The 24,647-nt window shown below is 49.1% G+C and overlaps 1 protein-coding gene across 4 annotated transcripts in view; it reads right to left on the bottom strand.

Annotated features, from left to right (window-relative positions):
- Positions 1-18,162, bottom strand: part of Uroc1 (urocanase domain containing 1) — a 31,313-nt gene extending 13,151 nt beyond the window's left edge. Inside the window, exons 1-15 of one of the 4 annotated variants that reach the window (NM_001347329.1) lie at positions 17,957-18,112; positions 14,412-14,542; positions 13,651-13,744; positions 13,132-13,191; positions 12,723-12,851; positions 12,537-12,598; positions 7,380-7,446; positions 7,145-7,288; positions 5,902-6,092; positions 5,033-5,095; positions 4,582-4,761; positions 4,061-4,158; positions 3,437-3,509; positions 2,197-2,318; positions 247-317 (exon numbers count right to left, since the gene is read on the bottom strand). In NM_001347329.1, coding sequence (NP_001334258.1) covers positions 247-317; positions 2,197-2,318; positions 3,437-3,509; positions 4,061-4,158; positions 4,582-4,761; positions 5,033-5,095; positions 5,902-6,092; positions 7,145-7,288; positions 7,380-7,446; positions 12,537-12,598; positions 12,723-12,851; positions 13,132-13,191; positions 13,651-13,744; positions 14,412-14,542; positions 17,957-18,082 — 1,611 coding nt within the window. In that variant the 5' untranslated portion in view covers positions 18,083-18,112. Of the gene's footprint in view, positions 1-246; positions 318-2,196; positions 2,319-3,436; positions 3,530-4,060; positions 4,159-4,581; positions 4,762-5,032; positions 5,096-5,901; positions 6,093-7,144; positions 7,289-7,379; positions 7,447-12,536; positions 12,599-12,722; positions 12,852-13,131; positions 13,192-13,650; positions 13,745-14,411; positions 14,543-17,956 lie in introns of those variants that run through there. The other 3 variants (NM_144940.2, XM_006506092.2, XM_006506093.4) reach the window with 3 other exon arrangements.
- Positions 18,163-24,647: the final 6,485 nt, after the last annotated feature.

The following is a 24,647-nucleotide window of genomic DNA, read 5'->3' as shown; positions in this document are numbered from 1 at the left end:
GCCTCCAGTGTCTCCTTGTTGCTACCCTGACACCCTTTTACACTCCCTTTTCCGGATAAGGCGTCCACTATAGTGCTGCTGTCAACAGTCACACAACACAGTGCATCCCTCAGGGCATGGCAAGATGGGTCCTGGGTTTGTGCTGAGATCCCTATGGCTGCAGCTTGGTTCTGAGCAGTTTTTTTGGGCAGCTCAGCCTCCTCCAGGACTCTGCAGTACCCATTTGTCCCCAAGCTAAGCTCTCACCAGCTGATGCTTGGCAGCCTCTCGGATCCAGCGTATATTATCCATATACTGTAGCTTCACAGATGCCTTCACTGTAGGGAAAAAAGGGAAGAATATCTCAGGTCTTGGAAGCTGCTTGCCAGGGGCCCCATCTCTTTTTTTTTTTTTCCTGCCTTATGTGTACCACAGGCACCTGGAATTCATGGGTAGTCCCTTACATTAGCCTCCCTGATCCTGAGAATGAGTGCAACGATTAATTATTAATGAGTGCAATGATGATGAATTAGTGCCTGGGTCTATACTGCACATTGCTGATGAATTCATTCCTTCGAAGAACAACTAGTGAGTATCTACTGTATACCAGACACCGAGCCACAGCAACAAGAATTACAGCTAGCTATGAACAAGACTGTGATGAGCTGGTTACTAGGGCAATGCAGTAGGGGGATAAAGGCTCCCCAAGAAAGGGAAGATCAGAATCCTCAATGCTGAGAAACTCTGCGGGAACTAAATTCCAGACAGAGGGAAGACAGGCCCTAAAGTGGAAATGAATGGCCAGGAGAGGCAAGGGCAGGATAATGGCCATGATGCACAGCAGGTCTGAGCAGCTTATGGGAACAGACTGGTAATGTAAGAGTTGAGACTCAGCGGTCAACACAGAGCACATCAACACTTTACTTAAATAATCTCGCACTTTAAAAATTGTATTTGGGTGAAGGCAGCACTTGAACTCATCACTGCTTGCTACTCTGCAGCCCCGCATTGTAGTCTGTGTCCTGGAGGTCCTCAGCATCTGTCTGCTCTGCTGGTGGAAGCTCCCCAGGCTGGAGTGTTCCTGATGGGCAAGGGCAGGTCACATTGTAGCTGGAGGCTGACTATGCTGGAGATTCTTATGCCACCACATCTTTGTAGAGCTCTGGATAGTAGGCCCCCAGCTGACACCCAGATGTGCCTGCTTAGGGCCAGCCAGCTGTTCTGAGTTAGAGAAGCTGAGAAAGCAGTGGGCCAGACTTCCTAATGTAAATCCCCGGCCATTCCCTTCCACTTGGCCTGGCCTCCTCTTTGCACTTGACTGACAGTGCCAAGTGCATTAGAAAGGACAGTGTGTTTTAAGAAAGCAGCAGGGGCATACGGACACAGGAAGGCCACAGACACTCAGCTCAGTGGCAGAACCAAATCTCTACACTGATGACCAAGACAAGCTCAGGGGCCCAATGTCAGAGAATTTGAGCATAGGGTGGGTGTGGACAGGGCCTGGTATGGGGTGGCATGCTCACAAAAGGCAGCTGAAGTAAATGAGAAGTGCTCCTGACATGCATAGAAAAAAAAAGGCCATTGCTCAATGACTCTCTCCCCAACTCCTGGAGTAAGGGGCCTGAAGGAGAGGAGTTGAGTCAGAGAGGGCCAGCAGCTCATCAATACCCAGCAAACTGTGGGGTTTGTGGGGCGGTTTGTCAGCCTGTGGTACTATTGTAGGGTGATGGAAACATTAGAGGTGGGAGGAAGTGAGATCATTAGGGGGTGTAGCCTTGAAGGAGATGTTGGGACTCCAGCCACCCCTCCACCCTCTGCTACCAGAGAGTTCCACTCCAAAATAATGGAGCCAACTGACCATTGCTGAAACCTTTGAAAGAGGAGCCTAAAGAAAACCAAACAAACCTCCTCAACTTAAGAGGAAGGTTCAGTCACTTAGGTGTTTGTCATGGTGACAGATAGCTGCCTGACTTAGTCCCCTGTGACTTTGCAATCAGCAGGGACAGAGGTGGAGCTGAGCACAGGGCTGGAGGGCAGAGCCTGATCTGTGTGCAGGCTTCATGCTCAGAACAGCTTTCAGAGAGCAAGCTCTGAAAGTGCTCGAGGTCCCCTTGTGCAACAACATGTGGTCCTTTGATTCATGCAAAATCTAGCACAAGCCACCAGGAGATTTGGGAGAGCAACCATTCCTGAGCGCCACCCATCCAGGAGTATCACCTCCATCAGCAATGGCTTTCTCCAGTACAGATGTGGCCAGATGATCAGTGACAGCCAGGTCCTGGGGGTCCCCTGATGTGCATACCCAGCGGAAGGGCCCAAAGCCCTGGGAGAATATATCCCTGCAAGGACAGATATCTCCTTAGTCATGACCTCCTGGGCTGCCTGCACCTTTTTGCTGAGCTGGGGAGTGGCACATAGGTATGCCTAAGGGAGAGGGGCAGCACCCAGAATGAGCTCAAGCTGTTAGCTTCTATACAATAAATCTTAGAGGACCTCCTAGCTCCTCTGACTTCTCCTTAGCTTCGGCTCCCATCTCTAAATTTGTACCACTTCTCCTCTAGCAGCAGGAACAGGGAACTGGGACAAAGACAATCATTTTCTCAAGCCACTCTTATAAAGACTACATGGAAACCAGTCATTTAAAGTAAATAGCTGAGAAAACTAGGTGAACGTGGAGACTCAGCTCGGCCTCCCCTGGTGACTCAGCTTCTGCAGCAGCTGAAGTGGGACAGAGGGACGCTATGGCCTTGGGCCATCCTAGCTCCATACTTGCTGAGCTAGGCTGGGTGTATCCCTGCTGTCTGCTTCCTGTTTCTCTTCCCTGGGGAAAATAGAGCCACTCTATACCCCAGTGTCCCAGCCCACCCCTGGCTCTGCTTCCACCCACAGATGTAAAGCTCAGAAGATAACTTCTGCCTCTCTGGACTCTGGCCCTGTCTGTCTTCTATCTTTCTTTGACCACCTCTGTGGACACTGAGACCTGTGAGTCTGAAAGTCCAGAATCATCCATTGGTCTATCTCTGCCCTGGTTCCTGCTGGATTACCCTAATCCCCGTTTCTCTTGACCACTGGCCCTTCTTAGACCTGCCCTGAACAGCCAGATGGCACAAGGGCTTTAAGCCATAGCACGTCTTGGTCTTCAGGATTGGGTTTCCATCCAAAGGATAGCTTCCTAGCCACATCATTTAGGAAAATGGATGGGCATGTGGCAGGGTTGTGTGCACAGGGAGTGACCTTGGCTGCCTTGATCCTCTTACTGAGGCCCTGCAGAAGCCCCTTCTGCACATGTGTGTCATGTGGAAATGCTGTGGCCACTGTCTGTCTACTCCCCAGCTGGGTAAAGTCTCAGCACACAGCCCTGTGGTGATCAGTGCCAGAGGCTGGAAGGCCAGGTCCTAGGTCCTGAGAAAAGCAGAAATAGTACTAGACACCCCCAAATGGGGCCTCCATCACTCACCCCATAATGTGCTGGACATAGGAGGGGTAGCGGAACTCCATCTTGTTGGCTCCTTTCTTCTCTACATCTGCTCCTGTGCCCAGAGTCACCTATCTGTGTGAGCACCCATGACCACACAGACAGTGACTTAAACAAGGGGCCCCGGGAAAGGCTGGGAATAGAGTCTCAAAATCTTTCCTTAGGCAAAATAAGAGGAGAAACAGCACAGTGCAGCCCTGGATGGCATACTGCCATTCGTGTGGTCTAAATGTAGGGAGTAAACATAGCCCACAGAATCACTGTCAGCCCCAGAGATACCACTCTGAAGACCGAAGCCCACTAGGTCTGCAAGTAGCCTTGCAAATAGACATGAAGGAAGACATGGAAGGGAATGGTCTCTTGTGGATGCTGAGCCTTTTATATTTTTCTTAATGCAAGGAGAAGTTACGGCCCAGAGAGACCTGCCTGTCTGGCAGAACCAGCTTCCAGAAGGAAGAACTTGATAAAGGCACAATAAGATCTCCCAGGTACTCACTGGGTGACCACGTGGCTGAGCTCTTAGTATGAAGTGGGGAGAGAAGAGTTTCCTCGGGTGTGCTCACACAGGCCCCAGGCACCACTTGCCCAACTTCCCCCTCTGCTTACCTGCTCTCTGAGCCTCCAAGAGGAAGGCATTACCATAGTCCCAGAAGAAGAACTTCTCTTGGGCCAACCTGTTGATGGCTGCGACATGCCTCCTCAGGCTGCAACAAACAGATGGTCAGCCACTGACCCAGCTCCATAGCCCCACCCTGCCAAGCCTCCCCAAACCCTTCTAAACCCAGTGCCAGAAAGTCTCCTGTAGAAACAGCCTCCTCTAGCTCCCAGTGAATGCTCCCAGTGCCACTGATACCCATGTCTACTTAAAGCCCTGAGCCCCTCAAGAGCCCTTATCTTGTAGTGGACCCCTAAACTCTGGCGTCCAAGGTGCCAGATAGGGTAGTGTGGGTATCCCAGTGTGAACCCAGCATGAACATATAAGCTGCCCTAGAGATTTCACAAACATCAATTTAGTTTGTCCCATCACTCCCATGAATACTGTGCCCGTGATCCCCTCTGAAGGAAGGAAGCTGAGGCTCAGAGAGGTTAGGACCCTGCGGGATCTGCTGCTCTTTCCTGTTGCCCACCTTTCCTGCACCAGGTGCTTGAAGGCAGCAGGGTTGGAGGACATGAGGCTCTGGGCCTCTGAGAAGCTGAGCTGCACAGGGTAGTAGCCGCCATTGAACGGGTTGTGACAGGATGTCTGGTCTGACCCGAGGTCCACCAAGAGTTCCCCCGTTGTGTCCAGTTCATGGACAAGGCGCTCCCTGGGCAAAGAGGCGGGTTGGTCAGAGAAGGTCAGGCATACCTGGGCTGGAAGAGGGCCAGCTGGAAGACAGTGCAGCCCTCACCCTACCCCCACACTCTGTAGGCAGTGTCTGCTCTCTCCTTTGCAAAGTGCATGGGCAGAAAGGCTGCATGGGTCTGGGTGAGGATGATAGCCTTTCCAGGAAGGACAGAGTTGAGGCTCAGAGCTGGTGACTTGGAAGCATCTGATTAGCGCCCCTGAGGTACCCAAGTCATCAATTTCCCACTTACCAAAGATCCACCACGTTGCCATGGTAGCCGAGGCTGAGAACCTCCTTCTTTTTCCTTGCTTCCCTAGAAGGGCAAAAGAACAGAACAGATGCCCTGTACCTGTCTTCAGCTGCCCTGGGTGTAGCTGCTCTGCTTATACACAGGGAGCTCAATGCTGGCCAAATGTGGCAGGCATAGGAGGCCACCTAGGGCTTGTGTGTGAGTGTGTGCTTGTGTGAGAGTGAACTTATGTCAATGTGTGGGCCCGTGTGTGACTGTAGGCCTGTGTATGCATGTGAGCCTGTTTAACAGTGGGCCTGGGTGTGACTGTGGACTTATGGGTGAGTATGAGTCTGTGTGCATTTGAGCCTCTGTGACTATGAGCCTGGATGGGTGATGGCCCGAGTGTGACTGTGGACTCCTGTTATTGTAGGACTGCCCAGGCCTATGTGAGTTTGGATCAGTGTTGAGTGTAGACCTGGAAATAGGTGCTGAGGTGAGGTATGTTCCCTTAGCCTCCATGACACAAGAAAGAGAAAACAAAAATGTAGGCTGGAATGCCCCAATTGGTTGAGCTGAGCTGCAATGGTTACTGGGAAATGTGTATCTCAACTCTAACAGGATTTTTATAAAACATGCTATGGGGCAGGGTATGAAAGTGATAGTATTCCAAAGTTATTTGAAGAAGTAGAAGTAGACAAGAGGATGAATATAATTAAGCCAGGCATGGTGATGCACACCTCAAATTTCAGTACTTGGGAGAACAATGCAGGAGAATCTCAAGGCCAGAGCCCCATGGCCGCCCACAAGCCAGCAGCAATAATCCATGGAAAATGGGATAGCTAGAGACCCTCCCATGACACTCCCAGAGCGGAACCTCTGGATCATACCTGTGGTCAAACATCAGGCACTGAATGGCCCAAGTCATGCTCTCTCCCCTGCTTCCAGTGCTCAGGGTCAAGTGTTCTGGGTCCCATACAGCCAAACCGTACCTGAGTCTTGCAATGCAGCGGTCCAAGCTGTCTGTCACCTCCATCAGCCAGCCTTGCCGGTGGCGTTTTACAAGTGCAGCTTTATCCACCTGAGGTCACGGGGCACAGGCCATCCATTACATGCCACCCCTGAACAACTCCCTCGAGAGGTGCCACCCCATGTAACCCACTTTCATGATGCAGCCTTAGGGCAGTCGGTACAACCAATGAGAAAAAAAGAAGGGGCTACTGAGACATGGTTTCCCTGCTGAGATACAGAGCTGATGTGTCTCTTCCCACTTCCTTCTGCTCTGCGTGTGAATGCATGGCTGGGATGATGTACCGATTTTATCTCTATGAGAGAAGCCCAGGAGAGTCTAGAGCAGCTAACGTTGACATCATTGAGCTGCCCAACAAACGCCAGCACTGTCAGTTACATGAGAAAAATAAAACTCTTATTTCTATAAGCTGCTAAGGATCTCCTCTGTCACCTGCAGCCTAACACAGTCCTAGTGAAGCTCAGACATGCAAGAGGCAGGCAGTGTCAACTAAGTCAAATTACACTGGTTTGTCACCATGACTTATCTCAAAGCTCCTTCCTTCTGCTGTCCCCTGCTTCCTTCTTTGACTGTGATATCTTCCATACAGATGTGAGAGCCACTAGAGCAAGACCTCTGTGCACACTTCTGTCAGGGAGCAGCTTGTATACCTCCTCTGTCTGATGTCAGCCACTAAAGCCGAGGAAGGGGTGCGCTCTACTAATTAAATTACAAACATTTATCCTCTCTTGTCTGGGTTTTGTATCTGAACGGACACAGGAAGCAATGGCTGTAAATACAACATTACAGCTTCATGGACTGGAATAGAACATGGAGGGTAGTGGGCACGGTGCAAGCAGGACCCATGTATAGCCATAGGGATCCATCCAGTGAGGCAGGGCAAGGCTTTGTGGAGGAGGTGAGGGGGTTGGTGAAAGAAAACAAGAAAGGGAGGAATGAGAAGAGATGTGGGAAGAGTGGAAAGGTGTAGGGGTGGGGAAGGAGAGGATAAAAGAAGGGGAGAAGAAGGAAAGCAAGCAGAGGAAGGAAGGTAGGTAGGAAGGAAGGAAGGAAGGAAGGAACCAGGGAGATTTGGAGGGCCAGGCAGAAGCTCCCCAGCTTACCTCCGCAATCACCCCAATGCATCCAACGATGGCTGCTGCCTTGGCTTGAGCCCCACTCATCCCGCCAAGCCCAGAGGTGACAAAGACCTTCCCTGCCAAGTTCTCGATGCCCAGGTACCGACGACCAGCATTCAGCACAGTGAGCTATAGGCAGGGGAGGCAGGGTGCTAACTGTCCATCCCCAGCATATCCACCTGCCGGGACCTACCACTCATCACATGTGCCTGTTTCTCACCACTGTGCCATGGACGATTCCCTGGGGACCAATGTAGCAGTAGCTGCCCGCTGTCATCTGGCCATACCTGAGCAGAGAAGAAGAGGCCAGGGCTTAGGAGCTTTAGAGTAAACCTTGGACTGCTCTAAAGGTGCCCCTACATTTTCCTTTGCTATAATAAGCGGACAGAAATGGACATTATCATGTTAACCAGAATAACCCAGAGTTGGAGTCAGAAAAACAAATGTAACATATTATTACCCCTTTGTGAAATATAGATGTGTGTGTGTTGAAAGTAGAAAGGGGACTATGAGAAGGGAGGAGGAGATCTATAGGGGAGAAACAAGAATATATGTCCCATGAAAGCAGAAGGGGGGCTACTTAGAGAAAAAGGGGACTAGCAAGGAGAGACTGGCATCTGGGGACAGTGGGGAGGATGAACAACAGCTAACTATAATGGGGGCTGGAAAGACAGCTCAGTGGTTAGAAACATTGGCTGTTCTTGCAGAGAACCCAGGTTCAGTTCCCAGCATCCACATAGCAGTTCCCAGTTGTCCATAGTTCCAGTTCCAGGGGACTGAACACCCTCTTCTTGCCTCCATGGGCCCTGCCTATATGTGGTGCACAGATATACATACAGGTAAAACACTCCTAAAATAAAAACAGAACTTTAAAAATAACTAAAATGACATACATGCATAAAAGCATCATGGTGAAACCTATTTTTCTGTACTCTAACCAAAATATTTTTAAAACTTAAAGTCAAGTAAAAACAAAAACATAAGAGAATATGATACACTAGAGCCTCACAGACGTTTTACAAACAGATCTTATTCTGCTAAAATTGGTCATACAATTAATTTCTAAAAGCCAGCATGGGGATGATTGGGGTAGGCAGAGCAAGACTGAACGTGACCCAGCATGCCCACGCTACATGTCAGTGTATACTCAGCCACTCACAATGGTGTTCACAAAAACTTTATCAGCAGTGACCAATATCTGAAGCCATTGAAATGCCCACACATGTATGGAAGAGAGAAACAAACTGTGATTGATGTAAGCACGGGTGATATGCAAAGGAGACGATGTGTCTCTGCCACATACAACCCAGTGAAGGCGTGGGCCATGGGAGAGTGTGTTCTGCAGGATTCCATTTAAGTGACATCTGGTAGGCTTAACTGTGAGGCATTGTCATACTGGAGCTGAACCCTGGGGTGGCACTGTACACATGGCAAGGTGGTAGCAGCAAACACACGGCTGTGAGCATCCTCATTCTGCACACGCCAGGTCCACAGCTAGCATGCTGAAAGATCTCTGCAGGATTTCTATTTGAGGGTGGGGCTTCATTTTGAAGGTGTTGCTTCTATAGCTTGTCTCCCACACATTGCCCTTGGGTCCTTTTCATATCAGCATAGGCATTATTGGTTATGACTTCCCAGCAGATGGCCTTCAAAGCCAAGGTACTCTGCACCTTTCCAGGAAGCCTGTCAGCTCTGATTTTCCACATGAATGAATAAATAGTTGCAGCCGTGTGACCTCCCGTTGCCTCCCTTCACCTGTGGGCTGTGTATTCAGGGAAGAAAGTAGGCAGGAAGGCTGTGAGGTCATCAGACACAGATATTTCTAGTTTATCTACCTATCTTCCTATCTACCTCTCTGCCTATCTTCCTATCTTCCTATCTACCTCTCTACCTCTCTTCCTCTCTTCCTATCATCTGTCTGTCTGTCTATCTATCTATCTACCTACTATCTATCTATCTATCTATCTATCTATAATATATGTGAGAACACTGTTATTCTCTTCAGACACACCAGAAGAGGACACCGGATCCCATTACACATGGTAGTGAGCCACTATGTGGTTGCTGGGAATCAAACTCAGAACCTCTGGTAGAGCAGTCAGTGTTCTTAACTGCTGAGCCATCTCTCCAGCCCCTGATATTTCTAGTATTACTAGATGACTCCAACTTTCAGTGATGTCACCAGCATTGCCTGAGTGTGGCCATTACTACTGCTTGGTAATCAGCAAACATTGTTTTGAGCAGTGTAATGAGGTCAGTAGCATTTTCTGCTAGCTTAATCTACCTCTTTGCCAAAAAGTAGGAGACTTTCTAGGGCTCTCTGCTGCTTGCTTTTCAACGCAAAGTTCATTGTCTCTTCTATTAAGGTCTTGCCTCTCAGAGGCATTCCCAGCCTCTTCTTTCTTCTGGGTGGAGGGTGTGTTGTCACAGACCTGTGAATAAATATCAAGTCTACCACACAACCATGCAATATACCTGGCAACTCAGAACCTTCATTTTTCTCTTCTAAAAATGGAGACATGCAGGCATGGTACATACTGTCTCAGCACTTAGAAGGCAGAGGCAGAAGGATCACAAATTCTTGCTTCTAGCGAGACGCTGTCTCAAAAAGACAAGCAAACAAAAAGGAGGTCATGCTCCTTATGTTGAAGGACTACATGAGTATCACAGACATAGGAGGTCAATGTTAGCATAAAAGAATTCTAGAGATGGTGAAACCCACTATAGGCCCTGAGGGGGTCAACTCTCTGTGGAGCTATGGAACGGAGAGACATTGGGTACATACCCCTGTCCTGGAGATCATGCCTCTGTTATTGGCTAATTCTCACACATGCCTATGTGACAGGACCTATGAGTGTCCCCTCTGTCTAGATGAGGTCTAGGTCTTAAGGTTGCACAGGACACAGACCCAGGCATGTACGTAGACTCTGGTCTGTGGTGCTCAGCTAGAACGCCACATAATGCTCCCAAGGCAACTTGCAGCATAAAGTTGCAGGACTAAAAGCTTTCTGCAACTGAAGCAGGAGCCTTGGGGGGGGCCCTTTAGGGGCATCTTGCCCTCCAGCCCAATGTGCTGATCACCTCAACAAACAGCCTGAGCCTGTTCCCCCATCTTCCCATGCAGGATGTTCCCTGCATGACTAGACTTGCCATCCTGAAGGCAGGAAGGCTTTGGTCCTGAGGTCTTCTCAGTTCCTTTTCACAGCAGACCGTGTCCCACCTCTGCTACAGCTCCTACCTTTCCTCTGTACTGAGGATGGAGCCCAGAGCCGTGTGCATACTAGGCACGAGCTCTACCTCTGTTTATTTTGTTTTGTTTTTCTTTAAGACTTTTTTTTTAACAGTTGCCCAGGCTAGTTTTGAACTCACACTGTATCCCAGCCAGGCCTTAGGATCCTCCTGCCCCAGTCTCCCAAGGCTGAGATGATAGGTGTGTGCCACCAAGCCTAATTTTTACCCTTCTGCAGTCAGTGTCCCCATACCTCCCTGTGGCAAATCCTCAGTGCCACAGCCAGACCAGATCTGACATCTGAAGCTCTGCCATGTCTGACCTTTAGTCCACGCCTATGAATCAGAAGTGAGACAAGCCTGAAGTCATGGTGAGGGAGTAGTGGAGCAGGATGTATGCCCTCAGCCTTCTAACCTCAGGGCTGCTTCCACTGGAGCAGATAGAGTTCACACATCCAATAACAACATCAGTGAGACTCACAGAGGCTGGTTACAGCGACTGGTTTTTATGAGACCCTGTTTTTCTTCTACTATAGGGGTCTGTTTCAGATGACTGATAAATTCAGGGCACATAGTGGTGGTGGTGATGGGGCTGTACTCTGGTTACACTATGGACTGTCACCTGGAGGCTATGTCACTGGCTCTTCATTCTGCAGATTCCTTTTTATGTGATTTTCCCCCAGAAGATTAAGCAGAACACCCTTTGTGCCATGCTAAAGACGGGAAGCCTTGCCAGAGGGACCATCACAGTGCTGCTGAATGCCATAGGACAGAGTGACTTGCCAGGCTAGCGCTCCACAGATTCCCAGGCTGTGTTGTCAGGGGAATAGGCAAAGTGCAGAGGCTTCCATGATGGTCTCAACCCCTGACCTAGAGTCCATGGGTATGAGGGTGTTTGGAAGGACACAGGAGACATGTCCCCTGGGGTCTCCTGAATAAGGCTTCCCATAGTCAGTGTAGCTCCTTCTATGACATTTGATGAAACCTTTAGATGCAGAGTCTGGGTTAGCTTTACAGCACATGGAAAGCTTTCACACCCTGGGCAGGGCCCACATAGCTCTTCAGGTTAGTTACAGGGTCTGTACCTGATGGGGCAAGTTACACAGCTTTACAGTTTGTCAGAGCCCATGGACAATGAGTGTGTCTCACTAAGGAATCCTCTAGAGCGCTAGGTTCCAAGACCCCCTTCAGCAGACACCCAAATCCTCTGACACTCAAGTCCTGCACGTCACATAGCCCACATCTGCACAGAACCTGAGTAATTCATGTCATGTAAGTACTTTGTAGGTGGTTACAGTAACCACATTGTGCTGTTCAGGGAACGACAGCAAGAGAATGCCTTCATCCGGTCAGTGTGGAATTTGGTTTCAAACATTTAATCAGCAATTGACTGACTATGCATGCAGATATCACTTTAAAAGGACAAACAAACAAACAAACAAAGATCAAATCTCAGCCAGCAATTTTTGTAGTGGACTTTGAGGTTTATCCAACGATAGGCTGAATGGATGGATGGGTCAACAGGCAGATAGACAGACATGCTAAAGCGAGTTGTACTCTTTGTTTTGACACAGGGTCTCTCTATTATGTAGCTCTGGCTATCCCAGAGCTTGCTATTATTGTTAATCTGGCTGGCCTTGAACTCAGAGATCTACTCACCTCTGCCACCCAAGTGTTGGGATGGATGGCATGTGCCACCTGCCTGGCTTCAGCACTTGTATTTTTACCATAGGATTTTGGTGGTATTCCCTGAAATTTATTTTTGATTTTTATTTTTCCTTAATAAAAACCACCTTATTCTAACCGTATAGAAACTCTCTGATATGCATAGAGTCTGGGACTGGGCAAGTGTCTACATGTCTCTCTTAAACCAGCTGTGTGACATTTGTATTTGTGAGCCAATTTTCTGTATGTCTGGGGTTACTCATAATAAAATCTTTTGAAACAATGGACTTCAAAATTGTATGTTTCTTTGGCTATAAATAACAGCAAGCATTCCCACAAAACTCCTAGGGTGCAGCTATGTGAGAATGAAAAGATTCTGCTGTACTATGGTAGTTGTAAATCTTCTCTGAAATCAGGCTTAACACAGCCCTGTTGTCCCAACACGAAATGTATCTAAGGGCAGAGAGCTGACACAGCGACTTACATGGTCACCCCCAAGGCAAACAGCTTCTCATACTCTGTCCTGGAGGAGTAGTTGGGAATGACCTGGAAAAGAGGAAGGGACAGAGAGTGAGTGGGGTGCTGTTGCCCGATCACCTCCTCAACCAACAGCACCCTCTTCCCCAAGCCCGGTCCTGGACAGGCTGCATGCCGGCTGCCTCAGACTCACCATCCCGTTAGTGATGACCAGCCGTGGGGCACGGGGGCTGCTGGGGAAGAGGCCCAGAGGGTGTCCACTGTACATGACCAGAGTCTGTTCCTCAGTCATCTTCGACAGGTAGGACATGGTCAGCCGGAACTGGATGGACAGTGCACATGCAGGGCTCTGTAAGTGTTAACTGGCACCCACATGGGCCCTGCACCCCACACCTAGATCCAGGGATTCTTGCAGGTTCTGTCGGTCCACCTAATAGCATTGTTTGCCTAGATCCTCTTTAATCTCCGGGGTCTCCTAGTACCTCCCATAATGCACCTCTACTCCTTCTTATAAGTGAAGCATCTCCAGGTCATTGCCAGTGCTGAAGCATTAGGCATCAGGCAGAACCATGGACCACTGAGTGCCTGCCTGGCCACCATACCTGGGCCCAGTTGCTGAACACTTGCCCGTTGCCTCCGTAGGTCACCAGCTCCTGTGGAAACTGAAGAAGATGTGGCATTGTCTGAGATGGGGCTGTGGACAGGGCCCCTACTTGCAGCTATACTCAAAGGAACAAAGAAATGGGGGCAAGGAGAGAAGCCTGAAGGGACACATGGCAGCCACCAGCCATGTGGGCTACTGAGCATGGCTGTCTATGTGAAATGTGTTCTCCATGTCAAGATTCCATGTAAAGGGAGGGACAGAAGAATCTCATGAATAATGATAAGATACAGTGTGATAAAGTATTATTAAATATTTTTATTCTCAGGTGGTTATTAGAAAGCTACAGTTATAGGTGTATTAATATAACTGTATTGTTATATATTTTTGTTATTTTGTATTTGTTTCCTGCTTTTGATTTTGCCAGAGTTGCAGACTGCACTAAAGGCCCAATGGCATTACTCAGGATCTCAGGTTATGTTTCCCTGGACTGTGCTGGCCCCGGTTTCCCGGGCAGTACCTGGGCCACAGCAGGGTCCAAGTTGTTCATGATCATGTGCATGATGGCTGCAGCTGCCCGTGTCCGGCATGGGTACTGATCAATTGGGTAGGCTCTGCAAGGAAAAGCCCCACAATGGGCATAACAAGGGAATCCTCAGGCCTACTGTCCCACTAAGATGCTGAGCCTGCCCTGGCCAAGCTGACAAGGCACCTGAAAGACGTCCTTAGAATCACGAGTGGGAGTGTGGGGGTGGAAGTGGAGGCCTGGGGTGGGGATGGGGGGTGAAGATGGGTGAGGAGCACCAGACTAACCAGCTGCTAGGCAGCCTGACTTCCCACATGCCCAGAGCAGGAAGTCCGGCCCACTCCAGTCACTGTCTACTTCAAACCTGGGAGGAAGCTGACTACAAAGAGAGCTGAGGCCTGCTTTCCAGAGCCCTCAATCTTTGGGAAGTTTAGTTATTTGTTCTTTTATTCACTCATCAAATACCTCTGGGCAGCAATTCCATGGAAGGTGGCAGAAAATACAGAGGGGACATGAGGACGCCATCTTCTGGCCAAGCAGGTCAGTATCAGACCCTACACTCCCCCATCCCCCTGCAACCCCCCCTCAGGGAGACATCTCACTACTTATTTTCTCTGAGCAGAGGTGTCACCTCACTGTACCATCCCCATAGTTCCCCCATCTCAGACAGACTGCCCCCGCCCCCTAGCCACAGATTCCTGGAGGCTCCTGACTTTTGCACAGCCCTGTCTGAAGCCAAACCCACGAGAGCTTACCTCATCTCAATGCTGGGGCAGAACCGGTACATGTAGATGTGTCCAAACTGTCTTAGCTCCTGGGCAAACTCCAGGGCCAACAGTTTCTGGACATCAGGTGGGAAATAGCGCAAGGCATTCCTCAGGGCCAGCTGGGAGGAGAAGGGTGAGAGGTGGCTGGGTTAAGGGCCCTGGAGCCCTCCAGGTATTCCATCTTCCCTCTCCACCTGGATTGCCTCTGCTCCACTCAGAAACTGGTCAAGCCACTCTGAGAACATCTGCTTTGTCTTCAAAAGAGCCTTCCCTGATAGCCACTGGCCTTTTTTTTTTTTTTTTTTTTTTAATGAGGGTAGACTTTACATTCTCTCTTCTTGGCCCCATCTGGTCTAGGGGCTGCAGACTTAGGGAAGGAAAGCAGAAGCCACTGTAAGCCCAGAGAGGCACCTAGCTTGGCCAGTGGTACAGAGGCTGTGTTCTGGGATGGGCAGACTTGGGCAGTGTACATAGCTGATACGGTAGCCACTGTCATGGCCCCACCATCATGGTCCCACCATGCCCACGTTCTCATCCACCAGCCTGCATGTGGCCTTACCAGGTGAAAGGCATTTTCCACAAATAACTCAGTTAAGATCTTGAGACTGTTCTGTGATCTTCCAAATGAAAAGTCACATAAACATGAAGGACCTTGTAAGAGGCAATGGATGCCAGTGTCAGACGATATGAGAACCAGGCTGAGCAGTGAGATGTGGATTTGAGGATGCTGTGTTGCTAAAGACATAGCTGTATGTACAGAGGATTTCCCCAGCAGCACCTGGGTGCTCCGCTTCCTCCTTTACTGGCTCTGTCTGGAAAGTGGGGGTAATAATGAGCCCAACTCCTAGGTACTAATGAACTGACACAGTTTGTGTGGTGTTGGGCTGACCTACGGACCCTGTGAGCACCAGATTACAGAACTGTCCCTTCCCACACTTGTGGATCTCTGCCATGCTCCCTGCTGCCTGGGATCTCTACAAAAAACGCTCCTACAGACCCGGAAGAGTCATGTTAAGCACCCAAGCCATGCACCTACTCAAAAACCTTTGAAGATCCTCCACTGCCTATCTTTTTTTTGTTCGTTTTTTGTTTTTTGAGACAAGGTTTCTCTGTATAACTCTGGCTGTCCTGGAACTCACTTTGTAGATCAGGCTGGCCTCGAACTCAGAAATCTGCCTGCCTCTGCCTCCTGAGTGCTGGGATTAAAGGCGTGTGCCACCACGCTCGGCTCCCACTGCCTATCTTGTGACACTCGCAGGGTCCTTGGCATACTGGATCTTCTCCAGTCATGCTGCATTTGGAGCTCCAAGTTCTGCTCCCAGCTCTACTTGCATGGAGTCTCCTCCACCTTGGAAGGCCCATCTCTGCCTTTCAATGTACTGTTTCTATTGTCTCCACACAGCCCTTCTTTCCCTCATAGAATCCTTGTCCAAGCTTCCATAGCCACCTCTGCCCAGAAGTCCTCCTATGTGCCTTGTAGGATGTGGGGTTGGCCTCTTAGCAAATGTTCTTGTTCATGCATTCAGTGAGCACATGCTGGTGTTGCTGGACCCCAGAGACCACCGCAGGAGAGCCCCCAGCCAACAAGCTCAGGATGGTATGTAGGCAGACCACCATGCAGACCCGCCATGTTAAAGGCCTCTCAGGATAGTGTGTTGATAGTGACAGGCATCCAGGCCCACCATTGTGAAGGGCTCAGCTGCGGTGGATGAGACAGGACTTGGGAGAAAAGGTCTCTGAGAGAAACTGCACACAGGGGAGAGTGCTTCTAACAGCAGAACTGCTCCCCTTGTGAGGCACAGTGTGAAGGTTCACCAGGCCTGTGCTGAGTGTTCACTGACTAAAGTATAATAGGGGACGCTCCTCATGTAAATGGAGAGCTGCCAAAGAAAAGCAAGGACTGAAGCCCGAGTCTGTCTGAACAGTGAAAGAATGAGTAGTGTGAAGGTGTGGAAAGTACGCACACCTGAACACACACACACACACACACACACACACACACACACACACACACTCACGCATGCACACAAGCACGCATGCGCGCCTGCGTGAACACATGCAACCCCACATGTATACCCACACATCCACACATGTGTGGGCATGTGCAAACACATAATGGAGACACAGACAAACACCCAGGAATACATGCAACCACATTTGTACACATATATATGTGTGTGTAAGCACATAGACACACAGGAACACACACAACCACATATGTATACATGTGTGCACATGTAAGCACACACACACACACACACACACACACACACACCCCAAATGGAAAGCAAGTCAACGAAAGAGAAGCTTTCACTAAATTTTGGGACTTCATCATAGTGGGAAGACTAAGTCACTTCCTAACTCTAACTCCTCAGATCTGCAAGTCACCTCTCCTTTAAGGATGTTTGTTGTACTCTTCAAACACAGGGTGACGTACAGGAATAAAACCAAAGGGGCCCGATTTCTCAGTTCCTGGCTGCCCTTCTGCTACCACAAAACACTGTGGAGGTTAATCACCATCATCCAGCCACAGGGGTGTCAGCAGAGGCCCTTGGAGCAACAGAGCCTTCCCAGCTCTTGTGGCTACTCAAGGCACTGGTGCCAAGGAGGAAGAACATTAACCACAGCAGAGACATGAGCTCAGCAGAAGAGACAGGTCAAATGATAAGACAAGGTGACCACCACCCCAGTCCTTCTACCGTAGGCTCCTCTCCAGCACCAGCCCTGTCTTGCCCGGTGCTACCCCATTTTCTAGGACCCTCAGTTCATTTCTTTGTTTGCTCTCATTCCTGGCTCCTGTCCACCAGTGTCCTACCCCAGCAGCTCTGAAACATGCTCCCTGACTGTGGGCAGCTCTGGAAAAGCCCAGGAGTGGTGTTCCCCAGAACAGCAGTCTGTGGGTGAGGGTGGTAGTAGGGCATTTTATTTAGCTTTTGTACTTCAGTGTCTTTCAGAAAAGCAGCCTCTCATGGCTCAGGGACTTACTTCAGTCTGGCAGCTTGGAAAGCTCTTTGGCCTAAATCCCTTGTGCAAAGGGAGCCACCAGGTGAGGGGCTACCTGAACTGTCATCCTTCCCTGCACTTCTGTGTCCTTAATGGACACAGCTGCAGTCAACGGGAGGTTTTGGGGTAGGGGCAAAGAAAAACTGTTGCAGAGGACACAAGGGTCACTCAGTGTTTGGAGCTGGACAAGGTTCATGCGAAGGTGCTGAGCTAGGGCCACTTCACACCCTGCCTCTTCCTGTTCCTCACCAGAGGTGGCTGCAGCACCACCACCACAGACTGTTTGGGTGACCTTGAGCCCCAGTGTCCTCATCTGGAAGTGGGAGCCCCAATTCCGAGTCTTAAGGTGTGGCTTCACCTGAAGAATGTCAGTCTGATAGATGCTGACACACCCCCTCACCCTTCGCTGGGAGCTGGTAGGGACAGGGACAGCTAATATGTGGAAAGAAAGAGGGGTATCCAGCCACCTTGGCCACCTAAAAGGTACCAAAGGGCCCCAGAGCCCCAGAGGACTGGGTAGCAGTTGTTACCTGCTCTTCTTCAGGGCTGAGGTTCGGAGTTCTAACCGGAGCATGTGGCACCCCAGCCCAGCGACCCCGGTTCTCAGGAAGGGGTCGTAGGGGCAGACCAGAGCACAGTTCCTGGAGGCTGGACATGTCTGCAGAAGCTGAGGTGGAGGCAAGTATGAAGTGACTGACTGGGTAGTCAGGGGCAAGCAGGGTGGGGACAGCCCCAGGGCCACCTCCTCCAGCCCCTCATTGGGTCCAGAGAGGGCATAAGGGGCAGGTCATTTGGATCACTGCCTGATAGGTTGGTTGCCTGAGTGTTACTTGCCAGAGGAGAAACTCCTTGGGGTCATACCCAAGTTAGATGGGTATGAGTTTGGGGTGCTGGTAGGCTTTGAGGGTGAGGTTTTTTCCAATCTTAGAGGGGGTCTAAAAAGTGGCAATGTTGGAATATTGATGGTGGGCAGTCATGTGACATTGAACCTGGCTCAAGCTCTACAGAAGCAAGTCCCTTGTATTCCATTTCCCTGACACTTGAGCAAGAAGGGGAAGGTAGGTGTGGTTACAGCTTTCCATGCCCCCAGCAACCTCTAATCATTAACAGCTCTGCATAAAAGCCTTTCTCCACATCCTGGCCTTGGACCAAAGGCCAATGCTAGGTGTCACTTCCCCCCGCCCCTAGCCAGGAAAGGTCCACCATTGAGTCCCAGTGATCCTGGTAAATGTCCACTCCTGGCCAACTTCATGCCCTTTGCTCTGTCCCTGTGTACACAGGTGGGTGGTGACCTACTCCTCCATCTGCAGAAAAAGGTCATGTCACCCGGCCTTTGGCAGAGTGGGAAGGTGAACCATTGGTCACTTAGAGCAGTACATGAGGTGGCTGGCACTTGTGCTGGCCCTCAGAACTCCAGTCCCATGTCACTGAAAAGGAAACTGAGGTCAGAGAGGCAAGGAGACTTCCTGAAGTCCTGGAGCTGGTTATGAGTGAAGTTCATATTGGAGACTTGGGACCCCACAGTTGGATGGAGACACCACTGAAATGGCATCTGTGCTTAAGAGTCCAGTGTACATGCGGGAGTGGTGTGAAGACATCAACAAGACGTTCTATAGCACAATTAGAAAAGCAGATCTGTCTCTGTCTGCAGTCCTGCGTCTGGGGACACCAGGGGGCATTCTGGGTGGCCTTGTGGTGAGAGTATTTTTGCATCCTTGGGAGCCGGTCTTGTGACTCCTGGATAGCCCCAGAAGTCACTTGTTTTCCAGGGAATCCCAGGGAGGGGAGAGGTGGAGGTGGGGTTAATCACCATTGACAGATGCCACCAGTCATGACAGTGTAAAGAGTCCCACAAAGTCCCTAAGGAAGGATTCACAAGGCTCCTATGAAGGGACCCCCAGGGTACCAAGAAGCCCACAGGGTCCACAACACTCACAAAGTCCAGAAGGGTCCACAACTCTCACAACTCATCCTGAATGCCTTCTATTCAGCTGACACCCAAATCCTTCATGGTACACAGGTGAATAAAGTAACATGCTACCCCGAGTTTGTGTGCTTCTGATTAGGTTTCCTTTTTCTTTAAATTTATTTTTTATTTTTAATTATTTTTTTATTTTTTATTTTTTGTTCCAGGGATATGCTAATCATCCATCTACCCTTGAGTTTCAGTCCTAGAATTTTTTTTCACATTGTGCATTTTTTAAAAAAATTTTGACAAAGTATAAAAGTGCATATCATTTCTTTTCACCTTAAATATGAGTTTGTGTACACAGAAATATTTAACTTAATACATCAATATGTAAGATATATTGAAAATATTAAGTAATGGTACTTAAATACATACACATTATATTTTACGTGTCACTTTAAAGTAAACTTACTTTTTATTACTTCTTTTATTATTTATTTATTTATTTATTTTTAATTTATTATATGTAAGTACACTGTAGCTGTCTTCAGACACACCAGAAGAGGGAGTCAGATCTCGTTGGGGATGGTTGTAAGCCACCATGTGGTTGCTGGGATTTGAACTCAGGACCTTCGGAAGAGTAGTCGGTTGCTCTTACCTGCTGAACCATCTCACCAGCCCCTACTTCTTTTATTTTTGAGATTATAATATGAATACAAGATTTTCCTACTTCCTTTCCTTATACTAAACTCTTCCATATTTATCTCTAGCTCTCTTTCCAATTTTTTTTTTACTTTATTGGATATTTTCTTTATTTACATTTCAAATGTTACCCCCTTTCCTGGTTTCCCCCTCCGAAAACCCCCTCTTCCTATCTACCCCTCCCCCTGCTCACCAACCCATCCACTCCTGCTTCCTGGCCCTGGCATTCCCCTACACTGGGCACAGAGCCTTCAGAGAACCAAGGGCCTCTTCTCCCATTGATGTCCAACTAGGCTATCCTCTGCTACATACGCGACTGGAGCCATGAGTACCTCCATGTGTACTCTTTGATTGGTGGTTTAGTCCCTGGGAGCTCTGGGGGGTACTGGTTAGTTCATATTGTTGTTCCTCCTATAGGTCTGCAAACCCCTTCAGCTCCTTGGGTACTTCCTCTAGCTCCTTCATTGGAGACCCTATGCTCAGTCCAATGGATGGCTGAGAGCATCCACTTCTGTATTTGTCAGGCACTGGCAGGGCCTCTCAGGAGACAGATATATCAGGCTACTGTCAGCAAGCTCTTGTTGGCATCCACATTAGTGTCTGGGTTTGGTGATTGTATATGGGATGGATCCCTAGGTGGGGCAGTCTCTGGATGGTCATTCCTTCAGTCTGCTCCACACGTTGTCTCTGTAACTCCTAGTCTTAGGCTGTTTTAAACAAATCAATACAACCTTAGGAGTGGACTGGGCTATAGGACTCCCCCCCCCCCCCTATTTATAACCAGTCAGTCAAGTATAGGCCACTCCCTTGCTTATAACTAACCCTAAAGTGGAGCAGCTATGGAGACTGAGACTTGTGTTTTAGGGTAGGGCATGTGCTCCAAGTTGGTGTTTGCTTGGGAACTGGATGTTGCAGGAGAAAAATCTCACATTCATTCCTATGTGTATGGTGTTATGCAGAACCTGAGACTGAGAAAAGTCTTTTTCATGCTGGGGTCCCTAGGTTCCTAGTGCCTCCTGCTGGACTCCTCAGTCATCTCCCCTCTCCCTCTGAACTGGAGGTCTCCTAGCTGTCATCTAACCTCCTGATCTTTCCTATAGGCTAAGGTGTCTAAGCACTGCCTTGTACCAGGTACTGTTGCAGGCTGGGTCCAGGCTGAATGAATAGGACTCCCTCGGCAGCTTCTGCCTCTGCCCTGCCCTCCCTTCTGGGAGCCTGAGTACTGCTGGCCCACTTCCAGGGGCTGCACATGCTTCTCTCTGCTCACTGGGGCTGGTGCCTAGAGCCCATCTGGCTTCCCAAGTCCTGCAGAAGGCTGCAGAGTTGGGTAAACCCCAATTCCCTTGGCCCTTGGGATAGGGGATGGGGCAGAAATCCCCCATGAGCAGCAACCCACTGTCTCTCAGTCCTAGCATGCCTTCCCTAGGTGGTATCGCATTGTGCCTGGCTGGACTCTGTTCCCTGTTCGGATTCCCCTCCCTGTAACAAAGACCTATGACAATATGCTTATATAGAGCTGTGTTCTCAGGAAGAAACAAAAAAAATCCCAACTGTTTTGTCTAATCTAATTTTTAAATATTTGTAACCAACTGAAGCTGATTTTATATTGCAGTGGACATCCTCAAGTTCAGCACCCTGACTGGAATGTTCAAGATGTCACCACTAGGGAGACATATGGGCACATGGAGTACCTATGCCACCTCACAATTGCATGTGAATCTCACCCTAGAATAAGTTATTTAGTCAGAAAACAAACTGTAAACATTTTAATGGAGTAAGAGATTCACATAAGCTGAACACAGAAGTGTGTTTGGCTTGGACCACAACTACCCTGCTCACTAGCTGTGTGTCCCTGGGTATGTTTCCTGGCCTCTCTGTAAGGAAAGGATGGATGGCCCTCAGGATCCCCATTTGAGGATGATTCTTACAAACTGTACAAAGCCTTACCTATGCCTATCCTGACTGTGGGCTCGCCAGAGATGCAGTGTGAAGTCTATTGCCACAACAATGGCATTGTGTTAGGTTTCACATGGCACCCAAGGATGACAGAAAGTAAGGGGAGGATTTTATAGGTTACACACCACTTTATAACATGTAAGGGAGATGACCCTGGGGATTGGTATCTGCAGTTCCAGTGGCATGAACACCAAGGGATAGATGGCCCTAACAACACTAATACCTCACAGGTGTAGCTGGGGATGGAATGAGGTCCATACCTGAAGGGCCCTGAACGATGCCCCTCATGCAATCAGCACCACATGAGATGTTGGCATTTTTCTCATTGATACCTGCACTAAAGACTCCATCTCCAGAGACAGTTTTGGCCTCTTGCTAGCCCTTCCCCTTCCAACCGACACAGAAGAGAAGAGGCACAGCCAGCATCCAGATATCTCAGCCGTCAGATTTTTGGTGTGTTTAGAAATAAATGCTCACTGTAGGCTCCGGGAGATGCACCATCTCTCACTTTGTCCATCCACTGGCACTCGCCACAGAGCCTCCTTTGTAAGTGCCTGCACATACTTACCAGGCCAACGTCATCTGATACGCCATGAGGAATTAAATCAGGCTGCTGGGGGGAAGGTGTTCACAGCAAAACTGTGGCAATTTTATTGGGAGCAATCAGACTTTTTAAACCTTTATCAGAAACAGAACATAATGACAATTGCCAGGATCAGTACAGTTGAAGTTGCTAGGATTCAATGACATTTACAAGCTATACAGGGTACACAATATTACTACCTAAGACTAACTGTCCTGTCAAGCGTCCATGCTTCCTTGACTTCTGAGGGAACATACATTGAAGCAGAGAGGCCTGAATACTGCACTTCCTGAGGCAGTGTGTCAGTCTCTCAGAAACTGGAAGGCACATTGTGCCCTAGGAGTCATGGACTCTAACCTGAAAATCCGAAGACACATGCCTCTCAAGGCAGCTAGGCCAGGCCAACTTCATGGTTCCTTACTGCTTCTTTAACATGCAGAGACAGAATTAAATCAGATCTACAAATTTTCAGGCATGTCTTTGTGTGAGGCTGGGATTCACCTGTCACTGGAACCTGGACAGCCTCAGTGGCTCCAGGGAACTAAGGGAAATGTGATCAGGTCAGAGACAGGCCACACAGCCACGTTCTCTGGGAATGGCCCCAAGATTCCAGGCTCCTGAGAAAGATAGTTACGTATGTCACATACCATCATGGCAGGCCTCCTGATAAGATGATGGCCATCTTGTTACCATCTGCCTGCAGCAGCATGGGATCTCTGGGGGAAGCATACCACCAGGAGCCTTCCTAGGATCCTGATCCACAGCATTGAAGTGGTTTTTGGATGTTTCCAAAGTTCAAGGCAATTTGCTACTTAGTTATAATTGACACACATCTGAGGGCCTTTGCAGCAGGCAAAAGGAAGCTTTTCCACGGAGCTACCTGTTCTTGGAGGCAGGCTTCTGCACATGGATTCCAATCTTTCTGGTAGTCTCCACCGATGCTCATCTCTAAGGACAATAGTGGGCTGAGCTATTCTCAATTTTGGTCACCAGGTGGCAGCGTAGAAGGCCAAAAACACACCGAAGATTGGAAGACTAGGTTCTGGTCTGAGAGTTTGGGTGAGATTGGGGGGGGGGGGGGCAGATAGGTATTGTGTGTTATCCAGCATCCTCGGGTTCTGGGCTGGGCTGAAAGGAAGCAGACATTCCTCGAGGGATTTATGTGGTTTTAGTGTGAGCTGGGTTCCCACCCAGAAAGGAGGTAGAACCATTGTTGCTATTTGAAGCTAAACGTATAAATGTTATTTGTTTCATAGTCTTCATTAATTGATAATAGATCATTGCTATAAGAGGAACCAATTAGGATTATTGAATTCTAATATCAAGTCCTTACACGGCACTTGCCACACCTGAGGCTGTTCAAGTATCTCTGCTCCTCATATAGCCTCCACAACAAAGTGAGGTTTAATATTACCGCCATTGTACAGGGAAATTGAGTACAGATGGCAGGTAAGACGCTAGTGTTGGGTGCAGCACCTCATCCCATACACGCAAGGCTAAATGTTGGGTCAGCCATGCCCTTCCTGTGCACACAGGGCCAGCTGCTTGTTTGGGTTCTCTACGAGGCTGGCATCAGGGCAGCAAGACCCCGAGATCAGGAGCAGTCTGCAGCCCACAGTGCTCACTGGATGTCTTTCTCTTCTATTTATTTGTATTTTGTGGCACCAGGATGTAAGCAAGGGCTTCACTGCTCAGGAAAGCCCTCTAACACTAAGCCACACTCCCAGCCCTTTCTTTATCTGTCAAAGGGTGGACTTCACTCTGGTGTCTCTCTACAATGCAACCCCCTGTCTGAAATAAGCTCCGAGTGCCTGTGCCTGCAGCAGCTGTGGGTGACATGACCAAGTACAACAGATCTAGTGCCCAGGAAAGACATGCCTGAGATCTCTCACTTCTCCTTCAGGCTGGACAATGCCTGCATGAACTGGGATTCAAATGGGACTCGACACATAAGAAAGCATGCTACAGTGTGAGCTTGGGGGAAGGAAGAAACATTTATAACTGATCCTGGGATGGGGGAAGGACTGACATCCACAGGTCCCTTGGGCTTGTGTTCAGCCTAGCTGTTTGG

The sequence above is a fragment of the Mus musculus genome, chromosome 6 (assembly GCF_000001635.26).
Source record: "Mus musculus strain C57BL/6J chromosome 6, GRCm38.p6 C57BL/6J".
In the NCBI taxonomy this organism is placed as follows: Eukaryota; Metazoa; Chordata; class Mammalia; order Rodentia; family Muridae; genus Mus; species Mus musculus.
This window is presented reverse-complemented; position numbering and strand designations above follow the sequence as displayed.